The sequence below is a fragment of the Aquarana catesbeiana genome, linkage group LG06, assembly GCF_042186555.1.
Source record: "Aquarana catesbeiana isolate 2022-GZ linkage group LG06, ASM4218655v1, whole genome shotgun sequence".
Taxonomy (NCBI): Eukaryota; Metazoa; Chordata; class Amphibia; order Anura; family Ranidae; genus Aquarana; species Aquarana catesbeiana.
In genome coordinates, this window is record NC_133329.1 from 394291057 (window position 1) to 394304120 (window position 13064).

Consider the following 13064-nt stretch of genomic DNA (forward strand, 5'->3'; position numbering starts at 1 on the left):
CACTGCTTCTCCATTGTCAATGTAAAGTAACAACTTGGAAGCGTTCAATAACCAACAGCAATAAACTGAAGAAATAAGTAAAAAACTGGCACATCTTGAAAACCACAAACACTGAAATAATTGCATTTGCCTGCAAGAAGCCATGTGTTTTAATTATTTGAAAACATTGCTGTAAAACGAGTGCATTGTGTATTTGAACAGCTACGTACAGAAAATATAAAAAAAAAAAAAAAAAACTTTTTTTCTTTATTATATCCAAAATTCAGACACAGCTACAAGCTCTGGAAGAATTGTAGAGGGGAAAACAGGCAGTGTATGGTGCATGCTTTGGCCCATTTGTGCTGCAGCTAGAACTCCAGAAGGACTGGCTGGATTACGTGTTATTCTGTAAACATTATGAAAGAAGAGGATTCTCCACCATCCAGAGACCTGGACAGTATTTAAGCAACAAACTCTTGGTCAACAAGAACAATTTCTTACAGTTCGACCTCTGGTGAAATATCTCGCTAAGAGGAGATACCTGCGTCCTTTACACAGAAGAGCTGTAAGAACGGTAACAGGAATTGTCCATTTGTGAGGCTGTGACACCAATGGGTTAGGAATCATCATCATCTAAAAAGTCCAAGTGCGTTTGCTGTGTTTATTTGCGTGGTGCAGCTGTGTCTGGGATTCCTATGCCGATGGTCACTGAGGTGGGAGGGGTATTCCTCTGGGGTCGGTGACCTGCCCCTCCTGCAGGTTCTTAACAAGCTGAGCCAGCCAGCGTTTGGTTGTGGTGTCATCCTTCAGGACCTGGGCGAATGTGGTGTCTTTCAGCTGGTCAGGCAGACATTGTCGCAGTGCTTCTCGTGCTCTGGAACGCAACATGAAACAAAGCTTGCTCAATTCATCCATACAGTAATAAACATTTTTATAGTACACGTATGGCAAGCACTCTCAATACATAGCAAGTAGGGCCGGTGCTACCACTAGGCAAACTAGGCAGCCATCTAGGGTGCACTGTTGCCTAGGGCGCCCGGCCACTGGTGGTCCTACCCTCTTCTCATTGCAGCAAGCAACTAAGTCTCAGCATCAACAGCTAGCCGCCGCTCCATTTGCACATAGTGTCAGAGGCGCAGCGGCTGCCCAGGACTGTGTCTGTGTCCCGACTCCCTAATGAATGGAAGCAAGCAAACATTCATTGATGGGCACTGGTGAGACTGCATTTGAGGGGCGCTGGTGAGGCTGCATTTAGAAGGCGCTGGTGAGGCTGCATTTAAAGGGCGCTTCATTAAAAAGGTAGGGTATACATGGGCAGGGCAAAAGGGGTGGAGTCAGGGGGTGGCAAAATGAGGTTTCGCCTAGGGTGTCAAAAATCCTTGCACCAGCCCTGATAGCAAGCATGTACATTATATGGCCAAAGATTTGGGAACACCTGCCCATCACATCTATATGAGCTTATTGGAGATCACATTTATATTAGCTTATTGGAGATCACATTCATGTGGAGGACACCCCCCCATATGAGGCCAACAACCTGTACCTTTCTGAGTTTTTATTTTCACAAGATGTTGGCATGTGTCTGGAAATTTGTGCCTACTTGTGAGGTCAGGTACTGATGTTGGATGAGAACACCTGGCTCACTATCAGCAGTTTGTAGTAGGGTTGAAGTCAGACTACAGGCAACTGGAGTTCCTTCACATCAAACTCCTCCACCCATGTCTTTATGGAGCTGCATTTGTGCACAAGAGCCCAGTGTCATGCTGAAACAGAAAGGGGTCTTCCCCAAACTATGGCCAGAAGGTTAGAAGTGCACAATTGTCTAAAATGTCTCAACCAGGGTTTCTCCAGAGATTGCTAGGGGTTCCTTGAGTATTGAGCAATTTCTGCCTCTCACATAGGTTCCCACTGACACCATTTATCTTTTTAGCTATCTGTAAGGAGGATTTATTCCAATGACCACAAATATAAGGATAGTTCTTCCTGCTGACCCTCACACTAACATATCATGAGTTGTAGATATAGTAATTTTTAGTAGGGGTTCCCTGAGACTGGAAAGTAATCTCAAGAGTTCCTCTGTGTTGAATAGGTTGGGCTATACTGTAGTTTATTTTTAGTTATTATTGTAAAAGTTCTTACATCATTTTCAAGCCGCTTTTAAATTTTAAAATCGCTTACTGCATCAGATTTTCATCATTGCAGAGATTAACCACTTCCGGACCGCTGCACGCCGATATACGTCCTTACTTTGAAGAAGAATATCGTTATGGCAGCTAGTTTATCCTCCTTTTTGGCCGGCGGTCTGGTTTCCGATAGGAGTGGTCTCTGCTGTGTAAAAATAAAAGGTATGCACCCCATCCATTGTGTCTCTCTAAATGTCACACATCGCCTATGTTAGGATTTCATTGTTGCATTTGGCTCCATCGTGGTCAGCTAATGAAGTGATGTCCTAGACCAGTGATGGCGAACCTTGGCACCCCAGATGTTTTGGAACTACATTTCCCATGATGCTCTGGCACTCTGCAGTGTAGTGGAGCATCATGGGAAATGTAGTTCCAAAACATCTGGGGTGCCAAGGTTCGCCATCACTGTCCTAGACGATCCCTGATAGTGGTGTGTCTACTTATATTTTCTTTTTTTTTTTGTCCTTAATGACATTTCTGTGATACTTTACAAGGATTCTCAAATAAAAGAAAAAAAATAAAAATAAAATAAAAGGTGAAATAAATAAGAAAAAAAAAAACTTTCTAAAACGCGCCCCGTCCCGCCGAACTCACGTGCAGAAGCGAACGCATACGTGAGTAGCGCCCGCATATGCAAACGGTGTTCAAACCACACATGTGAGATATCGCTGCGATTGGTGGAGCGAGAGCAATAATTCTAGCCCTAGACCTCCTCTGTAACTCAAAACATGCAACCTGTAGAATTTTTTAAATGTCGCCTATGGAGATTTTAAGGGTAAAAGTTTGTCGCCATACCACGAGCGGGCGCAATTTTAAAGCGTGACATGTTGGGTATCAATTTACTCGGCCTAACATTATATTTCACAATGTAAAAAAAAATGGGCTAACTTTACTGTTGTCTTATTTTTTTAACTAAAAAAAAGTGTATTTTTTCTCCAAAAAGTGCGCTTGTAAGAGCGCTGCGCAAATACGGTGTGACAAAGTATTGCAACAACCGCCATTTTATTCACTAGGGTGTTAGAAAAAAAAAAAAGAGGCTCGGTCCTTAAGTGGTTAAACTCCCCCTTCCACCATTCTCAACCTCCATGACGAAAGTGTCTCTGAGCTAACAGAGTTGTAATGAAATAACCACTAAAGCACAACCACTGTAGTTGGTTGGCTTCCTACTACACAGGAAGCACAGCATACTTACGTAATGGAAAAATATCAGATTAGAAACCAACTACGCTCATTAATAAGTATACTGAGGAGTTCTCACTCCCTCATAGCACTCTGCACTAAGCTTAAAGTGATACTAAAGTCTTTTTTTTTTTGTTTAAAAATAAACATGTTATACTTACCCGCACTGTGTAATGGTTTTGCACAGAGTAGCCCGGATCCTCCTCTTCTCAGGTTCCTCGCCGGCGATTCTGGCCCCTCCCTGCTGCCCCCATAGCAAGCAGCTTGCTTTGGGGGCACCCGAGCCGAGCCACTGCTGTGTGTGTGTCCACTCAGACATGGAGCCGCGGCTCTCAGCCAATCAGGAGGGAGAGTCCCCAGACTTCTTGATTCTTGTGCAACATTGCTGGCTCGAGAGGGAACTCAGGTTATTATTAAGGGGGGTTGCTGCACACAGAAAGCTTTTTATCTTAATGCATAGAATGCATTAAAGATAAAACGTTCTGCCTTTAGAACCACTTTAAAGGATGAGTTTACCTTTTGAAAAAAATAAAAAAATAAAAAAATAAATAAATGCACAATTTTTGCGGGTTAAAAAAAAAAAAGTGCATTTATTGTTTTTTTTTTCCCGGGTTCAAGTCAGAGTATGGAGGCTTCCATCCAGCATTAAGGTCTCCTCATCACTGATAGCAAACCACTATGGTAAAGTATGTAGGATCTACATCAAGTGGTGGAGGAGAGAAGATTCCATTCTCTGAGGCACAACCAACCCACATATCTGCTGGACAGGAGACATCATCTTGATATACATAGGCATATTTATAATCTTCATCTGGTGAGTGGGGACCCAGGAGGGGAGCAAAGGAAGTCACCAAGATTACATCAACGTGTCACCAGCCCTATACCTCGCACTTGATGAACTTTTTTGATTGTACCTTATTTTGCACCTTTTTTTTTTTAACATTATTGAATGCATTTTTTTTGCACTTGATTGGCACTTTGCTATACATGTTGTCACGTGACACATATTTGATGCGAGTATATGTATATTCATGATTTAGAGGGGCAGTGCTGAGTATAAAATTTTCTGTTGTCACGTCTTTTGGGGTACTTACCTTGCACTATAGCGGCAGCCCTACTACATATGTACATGGGTGTGTGTGTGTAAACGCACCCATATATGTACATTTTGAATTTATTCAATATTTACTTACAATTTTATTTATTTTTCTCCACAGCGCGGGTTCTATCTTTATTAGGTTTTATCTGTTTTCAAATTGTGACAGCGGGTGCGGGGGAGAAGATCCCCCACTCACTGTCACAGGGAGGAAGGGAGAGGGGGTGCATGCTGAACATGTTACACCCTAAATATGGGTGGAGCACGTAACAGGTTCAGAAACCTTTACCTTTAAAGTATAACTAAAGGCAAAACATTTGTTATAGTTTTGGATAGAGTGAAGAGGGATTGGAACACCTATTTGTCCTGGTAACCTTTATAACTGAAAGTGAAGAAAATCCCCAAATTTGAGGCTGTCACCACAACAGGAAAAGAGGGTAAATCTTCCACTGGGGACATGGTGACACGGATAACAACCAGGGATTCCCTAATTTAGGGAGAGATTTCCTCTCACTTCTTTGGTTAATTCTAATGGATGAGAAGTGAAGGGAAATCTCCCAATGGGACACAGATTGCCTTACTCCAAAATCTAATCCAATATAAAAAAAAAAAAAAAAAAAAAAAAAAAAAAAAAAGGTATTTATAGTGATTTCTTCTTTACAGGGTTAGATCGGTTAGTGTTAGATCGTGGATGTAGCAATTTTAGTGTTAGGGTGGACTTCTCTTTAAGGTCAAAGGAACAGCCCATTTTTTGAAATATGTAATTACCATTGTCTGCTGAGATGGTGAATAGAGTTCTATGTGCCAGTGAACTATATATTTCTAATGAATCCTGGGAACAAAGCAGATTCTTAAAGTAGCTGTAATAAAGGTTTTGGTAATTAGAACTTTAATATCCAAAAAAAAAAAAATTTTTTTAGATAACGTACAGAACAGTTAGAAGCAGTCAGGTTTCATGCGACTGGTGCCACCTTGGAAATAATAGAAGAGAAATGTCAGAAAAGGACCAAGTGGTCCATCAAATCTGCCCCTAAAATTTCCATTTACTTCTTGCTCCAGTGACACCAGTAAACAGTGGGATTTCTCCTCGCTTTTTGCCCTGATGACGTAAAAGGAGGGACTTTTCTCAAGCAAGCTGGAGATAAAATCTTCCCCTTGGTCCTCAAAAAGAAAAAAAATATCTTCCATTCTAAGCAGAACCTTTACTAGTTCATTAAAAGGCATTACAGGCTTGCTTTTTTTTTTTTGCAAGAATCCCAAAACACAGAACATACCGTGGATTATCAGACAGGCGGAGATAACAGCGGACAACGTGCTTCAGTAGTCTGGCAGACGGCTCTTTTGAAAGCTGAAGAACCATTTTACCCTGGAAAATAAGTTAAAATACATTAAAATTCCACCATTTTCAAAGAACACTGCACATACTTTATTTTATCTTAGAATATAGAAGAACACACCATGCTGAAGTCTGAGGAACAAAGAAAAAAGGCAGAGCTGCCCTGGCAACCTCTGAGTTTTTCTCTCGGTGACAAAGAACAGCCAGTAGGTAGGCTCCGGTTGGCGCTACACATTTTAAAGTGATTTAATGGCTTTTTTTTTTTTGGAGGGCTATAATAAAAAAAAGACCTATCTACCTATCTCCTCTTCTGAAGTCCCCCACCAGTGCTGTCCGCACCTCTTATCCGAGTGCCCCTCTCAGCAAACGCAATGCTATGGGTCCACCAATGCCATTGCACTCCTGATCCAGGCTGTGTGCATCCATAGACACACATAGTTAGAGTAATCCCTGCCCCCTCGTATTCCTCACAGCCAATGGCTCCAGCTGCTGCTATCCAGGGTTAAAAGTTCCAGCATTCATGAAAACACTGACGCGTTTAAGCCCCTGGGGGGGGGGGCCTTAGACAAGTGTATAAGGAGGGAAAGGGAATAATGGGGAGTTTTTTTTAACCCGATTCAGAGAATGCATGAAGGTAAAAAAACACTTCGATTTTAGAACTACTTTAAAAGCAAAAGGAATACTTCCAGTCTCTACCTATCTGCTTACACTACAGCACTGTCCCTGACCACCTCTTGTTCCAGCGCCAGCTGCTCTCTTCAGGGCAGAATGACACGCCGTTCTTCTGTCAATATCCTATATACCCAGCCTGTTATTTGTTTGTCATCGCAGAGGCTGGATTTGCTGCTCTCCAGGACCAAGCGCCAGTAGGCAGGCAAATCGTGTTCGGATCGGATCGTACCTCGGATCATTTTCAGATCAGCAGAAAAAAAAAAAAACACACAAGACAAATAAACATAACCCCCACTGTAATATCCACAATCTCCCCCACTGTAATAGCTCACCGCCGCCCCCGGGTGTACCAAGATGGCCGCGGCAGCGAAGAGTTCCGCGGATCGCCGATCCAAACAGGGTGAACCACTCAGATCACGGATCGGTGAGCATCCGTTGCACCCCTAATAATTATATATATATAGATCTATAACTATATCTATCTATATCTATCTATATCTATCTATATCTATCTATATCTATAATATAGATATATATATATCTATATATAGATATATAGATATATATATGAGATATATATATCTCTACATCACATACATATCATACTTATCTCCGCTCTGCAGCTCGTTTTGCACAGAGTGGCCCTGATCCTGCTTTTCTGGGGTCCCTCGGTGGCTCTCGCGGCTCCTCCCCACATCAGGTAACCCCCTCGGAGAAGCGCTTCCCCGAGGGGGTTACCTTGCGGGCGCACTGAGTCCAGCGTTCGGCGTCCATAGAGGCCGAATGCAGGACTTGGCCCCGCCCCCCATGTCATTGGATTTGATTGACAGCAGCGGGAGCCAATGGCTGCGCTGCTATCAATCTATCCAATCAAGAGCCGAGAACCCTGGGCAGAGAGACAGCGCGTCCCCGTGGGTCAACTCCCAGGGTTCGGGTTAGTAAAACGGGGGCTGGGGGGCCGGTCGCTGACAGGTGTTTTTTCACCTTGATGCATTAAGGTGAAAAAACACAAGCCTTCACAACCCCTTTAACACATTGCTTATATGTGGTTTTCTGTGTCATTAGGAGGGCACCACAACATACATATACAGAAGATGGAGTGCAGTACCATAAAAGGAACACCATTAAAAGTATTGTACTCATAGAACAGTGTTAAAAACATGCATGCAACAATCCAGCATTCCATAGGGATTCATTTCCTTTTTTTGGACTTTTCCACGAGTTTAAGAGATTTAAGGGACTATTTATTTTTCACTTAGACTGTCTGTTATTGCTTCAGTGATTTAAATATGAATTACGGTATTCATTATGTTATTTGTTTATTCATAAAATATATTAAGCACTTTGAGACATCGCCAGTGTTAATTTTGGCAGCACATTTCGATTTAGTCTTAGGACTAAAATGGCATTTTAGTTTTAGTCCCATTTTAGTCTTCTGCGAATGTTTTAGTCGTATTTAGTCGACTAAATCTCCAGTACGATTTAGTCGACTAAACTCATTTTAGTCCTCTGAAATTAAATGGGTGTAATTAAATTGTAATGAATTAGTGAACATTTCTCTACACTTTCCAAACTCATTATATACTGCTGGAGTGAAAAATCTCATCTGTTATTATTTAAGGTATTGGAGGTATGAACAAAAGGCCACTAAAGGCCAGTGTTTATTTTGAAGTCAAATTTCAATTTAGTTTTAGTCTTAGTCTTTTGACTAAAATGACATTTTAATTTTAGTACCATTTTAGTCTTTTGACTAAAACGCCATTTTGGTTTTAGTCGTATTTTAGTTATCTCTGTTTTAGTTTTAGTCGACTAAAATAGTATTCATTTAGGTCGACTAAAATGTTTTAGTCGACGAAATTAACATTGGACAGCGCAACACTTTTCTCTTTTTATTTCTGCTATTTATATTCTTATGCGGGGTATAGTGAGTGCCGCTGTCTCTATTTGATAGAGACTGTTGTTTTGTGGGAAGATTTAGATACACTAAGGGCAGTAAACTCTTGTTTAATTAAAGGTTAACCGCTGCCAGTTATGAGTAGATATTATGCCCGTTTAACCTTACAGTACGCCCCAAAGTATGGTGAGGAGTCCTAGTGCATTACTACATATTTCATCAACAAATAACAATGAATAATTATTATTTAAAGCACTGAAACAATAACAATATAAGTGAAAAATAAATAGTCCCATAAATCTCAAACCCTTGAAAAAGTCCAAAAAAAGGAAATCAATCCCTATGGAATGCTGGATTGTTGCATGTGTGTTTTTAAACATTGTCCTGTGAGTACAATATTTTTAATAAATAGCGATCTTTTTATGGTACTGCACGCCTCACAATATTTTGGGGAGCACAGTAAGGAGAAACGGGCATAATATCTACCCATAACTGGTAGCGGTTATCCATTGCTGTCCTGGAAATGGAGCAGCTAGTGACCTCTCTATCCTGGGGGGTCTAAAGGTAATTTATTAAAAGTGTTGTACTCACAGCACAACGTTAAGAACATGCATGCAACAATCCAGCATGCCGCCTGACTTGACGTGCATGCGTGATGACGTCAGCCCCAAGGCCTCGCCCCTACACATTTAGTTCCCGCAAACATCCTCAGAGGGATGGGCGTTTGTGTAGTGCAGCAACTTTTGTTTGAGGTTAAAGGATGTAAACCCTCGCCGTTTTTCACCTTAATGCATTCTATGCATTAAGGCGAAAAACCTTTAGTGCAGCAGCGCCCCCGAGCCCCCCCCCCCCTTATACTTACCTGAGCCTCGTAATTCCCACGACAGGAATGAGCGCATCAGCTCCGGCCGGTGTCTCGTGTCCTGATCGGATAGATTGATAGCAGTGTATCCATTGGCTCCCGCTGCTGTCAATCAAATCCAATGACACAGGCGCCTGGGGGGGCGGAGCCGAGTCCTGCTGTCTGTGTCAACAGACGCAGCAGCATGACACAGGAGCGCGCCCGCACAGGTGTCCCGTCAGAGAGTGCTTCTCCAGCAGGACTCTTGAGAAGAGGAGGAGCCAAGAACGCTGCGGAGGGACCCCAGAAGAGGAGGATCGGGGCCACTCTGTGCATAACCAACTGCTCAGCAGAGGTAAGTATGACATGTTTGTTTAAAAAAAATAAAAAAACTGAACCTTTACAATCACTTTTGTGTTTAAGTTTTTGTTATTTATTTTTGGCAAAGTTATTTTGTACTTCGTTTATGAAAAAAAAAAAATAAAATAATATAAATATATATACAGTATATATATATATATTTTATATATGCCTACACCCAGCCCAGGGCACTTGTAGGTAAAGAACATAGGAAGGATTACCAAGATCATAGCAACATGGGAGAAGCGCTCGTAGGTCTGACAAATATAGGCCAAGCCAGTGTCATCAAGCAGAATCTTCTGAAGGATAAAAGTGGCTACCTAAAAAGTGAAGTAAATAAGATATTATTAAATTCTGACATGCAGATGGAAGAGAAGTCATTGCTCTAAAATATGACGGCAGCTGCACAGACAGATGGATTTGTAATCTGGGGAGGTAATAGATAGGAGACAGGAAGAAGCCATAGGCAATAAACATGGAGGGCAAAGGGTCTAATTGCTGGAAAGTAACAATTTCTCTCAACGGAGATAATGGGGAGGAAAGAAAAATCTTACAGTTTTAGAAAGTTCGCTTCCAGATTCCATAATACGCAGACAAAGTGGAATAATTTCTGTGGTCAGCAGGAAATTGATGACCTCTTGCTCATCTGTTTTCACCAGAGCTCCTGTTACCAACAGTAACGAGACGGTTATTAAACTTGGACATGATGCATAGAACATTAGGATACAAAACAGATAAAAAAAACTAGAGATTTAAATCTTCCTATCCCAGGAGTACTGCAATATTCTGCAAGAACATAAGAAAAACTCATTTAAAGTCTTCCACCTCAGCGGCAAGTTTTGCTATTGCATGTTGCCCCCCTTCTATAAAACGTAGCATAAAAAAAGAACCAGCGGGGCAAAGAACAGTTTGATAATATAATTACCCCCCCCCCCAATTCCTGCTGCAGCACCAAGATAAAGGGTGACCTAGAGGGTGGATGATCGGATACGCACACACTATATTGCCAAAAGTATTGTGACACCTGCCTACACACACATGAACTTCAATGGCATCCCAGTCTTGACTGGCCCGCACAGAGTCCTGACCTCAACCCGATAGAACACCTTTGGGAAGAATTAGAGCAGAGGCTGCGAGCCAGGCCCTCTCATCCAACTTCAGTGCCTGACCTCACAAATGCGCTTCTGGAAGAATGGTCAAACATTCCCATAGACACCCTCCTAAACCTTGTGGACGGCCTTCCCAGAAGAGTTGAAGCTGTTATAGCTGCAAAGGGTGGGCCAACTCAATATTGAACTCTACAGACTAAGACTGGGATGCCATTAAAGTTCATGTGTGTGTGTAAAGGCAGGCGTCCCAATACTTTTGACAATATAGCGCATCTCCTTTTTCATGTAAATCAGCCCACATACGCTGTTGGTGTTTTCTCTGTGTACTTTGCCATCTGTTTGGCTTTAAAGTGATTGCATGTTTTACTTACCTGCTCTATGCAATGGTTTTGCACAGAGCAGCCCTGACCCGAACCCCCTTTTCTGGGGTCCCTCGCCAGCGCTCTTGGCTTCTCCCCACAGTAAGTCGCTTGGCTATGGCAGAAATCATGCAGGCTCGATCCTGAGCCAGGCTGTGAGTCTATAGCAGTGATGGCGAACCTTGGCACCCCAGATGTTTTGGAACTACATTTCCCATGATGCTCATCTACATTGCAGAGTGCATGAGCATCATGGGAAATGTAGTTCCAAAACATCTGGGGTGCCAAGGTTCACCATCACTGGTCTATAGACACACACAAGGCTGCTGGGCCCCTCCCCCCTCCTCACAGGCTTTGACTTCTGGCAAATCTCCTGTGAGAAGAGAGAAGAGCCTCTGCAGATGGGCACAACGCTAAATGGAGATCAGGGTCAGGTAAGTGTTTAAGTGGGGGGACTTGGGGAACAGATTTTCAAATGTTTTTTTACCATAAAGCAGAACTTCACTTAAAAAAGGGGGAAGTTCTGCTATATGTCCTCCATCATCACATTTGGCACATTATAGATTTCTTTTTTTTTGGGGAGTGGGTACCTAATTTTGATAGGTACCCGCTCGGTTCACCCTAGGCGATGTGCATGAGAGCAATGTCTCTTTCCATTATCATAGGTCTAGATCAGGGGTCTCAAACTGGCGGTCCTTCAGCTGTTTACAGAACTACAAGTCCCATGAGGCATTGCAAGGCTGACAGTTACAAGCATGACTTCCACAGGCAGAGGCATGATGGGACTTGTAGCTCCGCAACAGCTGGAGGGCTGTGAGTTTGAGACTCCTAGTCTAGAGGCATTGGCTCCTGCTGCTTTCAAATCACAGCCAGTGAGGAGGGAGCAGGTGGCAGGACTGAGCCGTGTTCTGTGTTTCTATGGACACACTGAGCTGGCCCAGGAACGCCAATGGGGGACCTGAGAAGAGGAGGATCGGGGCTGCCCTGTGCAAAACCATTACACAGAGCAGGTAAGTATAACAGGTTATATTAAAAAAAATAAATAATAAAAAAAAAAATAATGAAGGTTTTACTGTACAATCACATTCACCTTTACAACCACTTTAAATATAAAGGGATCGTTAAAAAAAATAAACAAATAAAAAAAAAAGGCTCTGAAGCATATAACAGTATTTAGCCTATTCCCTTCCACATCTGTTGATGTATACACGTGGATATTTTGCTGATTGAGAAGAAAAAAAAAAATGCTCTATTTAGAGGTCGACCGATATATCGGACGATTTATGGTATTTTTGTAATTAATCGCTATCGGCTGATTGTGCTGCAAATTAGGCCGATTAATTTATGCACTAGCCAGTTCACACAGTGGCGATCCGACTTGCGGGGCGACTGAGCGCGACTAGCAAATTACTTCTGAGTCTCTCATATCTGGGCAGCCTACCAAGTCTGAGAACAAGCTGATAAAAGAAGCAAAGAGATACAATGTTTCTACTTATCAAAGGAATGAACTCCGGTGTGTAGAAGATCTCAGTTTAACCATTTAAAGACTAAATCTTTTCTGACATATGTTAATTACAAGTATAAATTCAGTATTTTCTGCTAGAAAATCACTTAGAACCCCCAAACATTATATATATTTTTTTTAGCAGAGACCCTAGAGCAGTGATGACGAACCTTGGCACCCCAGATGTTTTGGAACTACATTTCCCATGATGCTCAGCTACACTGCAGAGTGCACTAGCATCATGGGAAATGTAGTTTCAAAACATCTGGGGTGCCAAGGTTCGCCATCACTGCCCTAGAGAATAAAATGGTGGTTGCTGCAATATTTTATGTCACGCGGTATTTGCGCAGCGGTCTTTCAAATGCAATTTTTTGGGAAAAAATACACTTTAATGAATTAAAAAAAAAAAAAAAAAAAAACCCACCAGTAAAAAGTTAGCCCTTTTTTTTTGTCCAAAAGTTTTGATTGATTACCTATTTTTGTGCATGTAATATTTAACCGCTTCCCGACTAGCTGCCGCAGTTATACTGTGGCAGGTTGGCTCCCCTGCGC

General features: G+C 42.1%; 1 protein-coding gene across 1 annotated transcript in view; it reads right to left on the reverse strand.

The window, feature by feature from the left end:
* Positions 1-230: 230 nt before the first annotated feature.
* CNOT9 (CCR4-NOT transcription complex subunit 9) overlaps positions 231-13064 on the reverse strand; it is a 28014-nt gene continuing 15180 nt past the window's right edge. The window contains exons 5-8 of the mRNA XM_073634373.1: positions 10095-10204; positions 9762-9860; positions 5712-5803; positions 231-853 (exon numbers count right to left, since the gene is read on the reverse strand). Of these exons, the coding sequence (XP_073490474.1) occupies positions 685-853; positions 5712-5803; positions 9762-9860; positions 10095-10204 (470 nt within the window). The 3' untranslated portion in view covers positions 231-684. The remainder of the gene's footprint in view (positions 854-5711; positions 5804-9761; positions 9861-10094; positions 10205-13064) is intronic.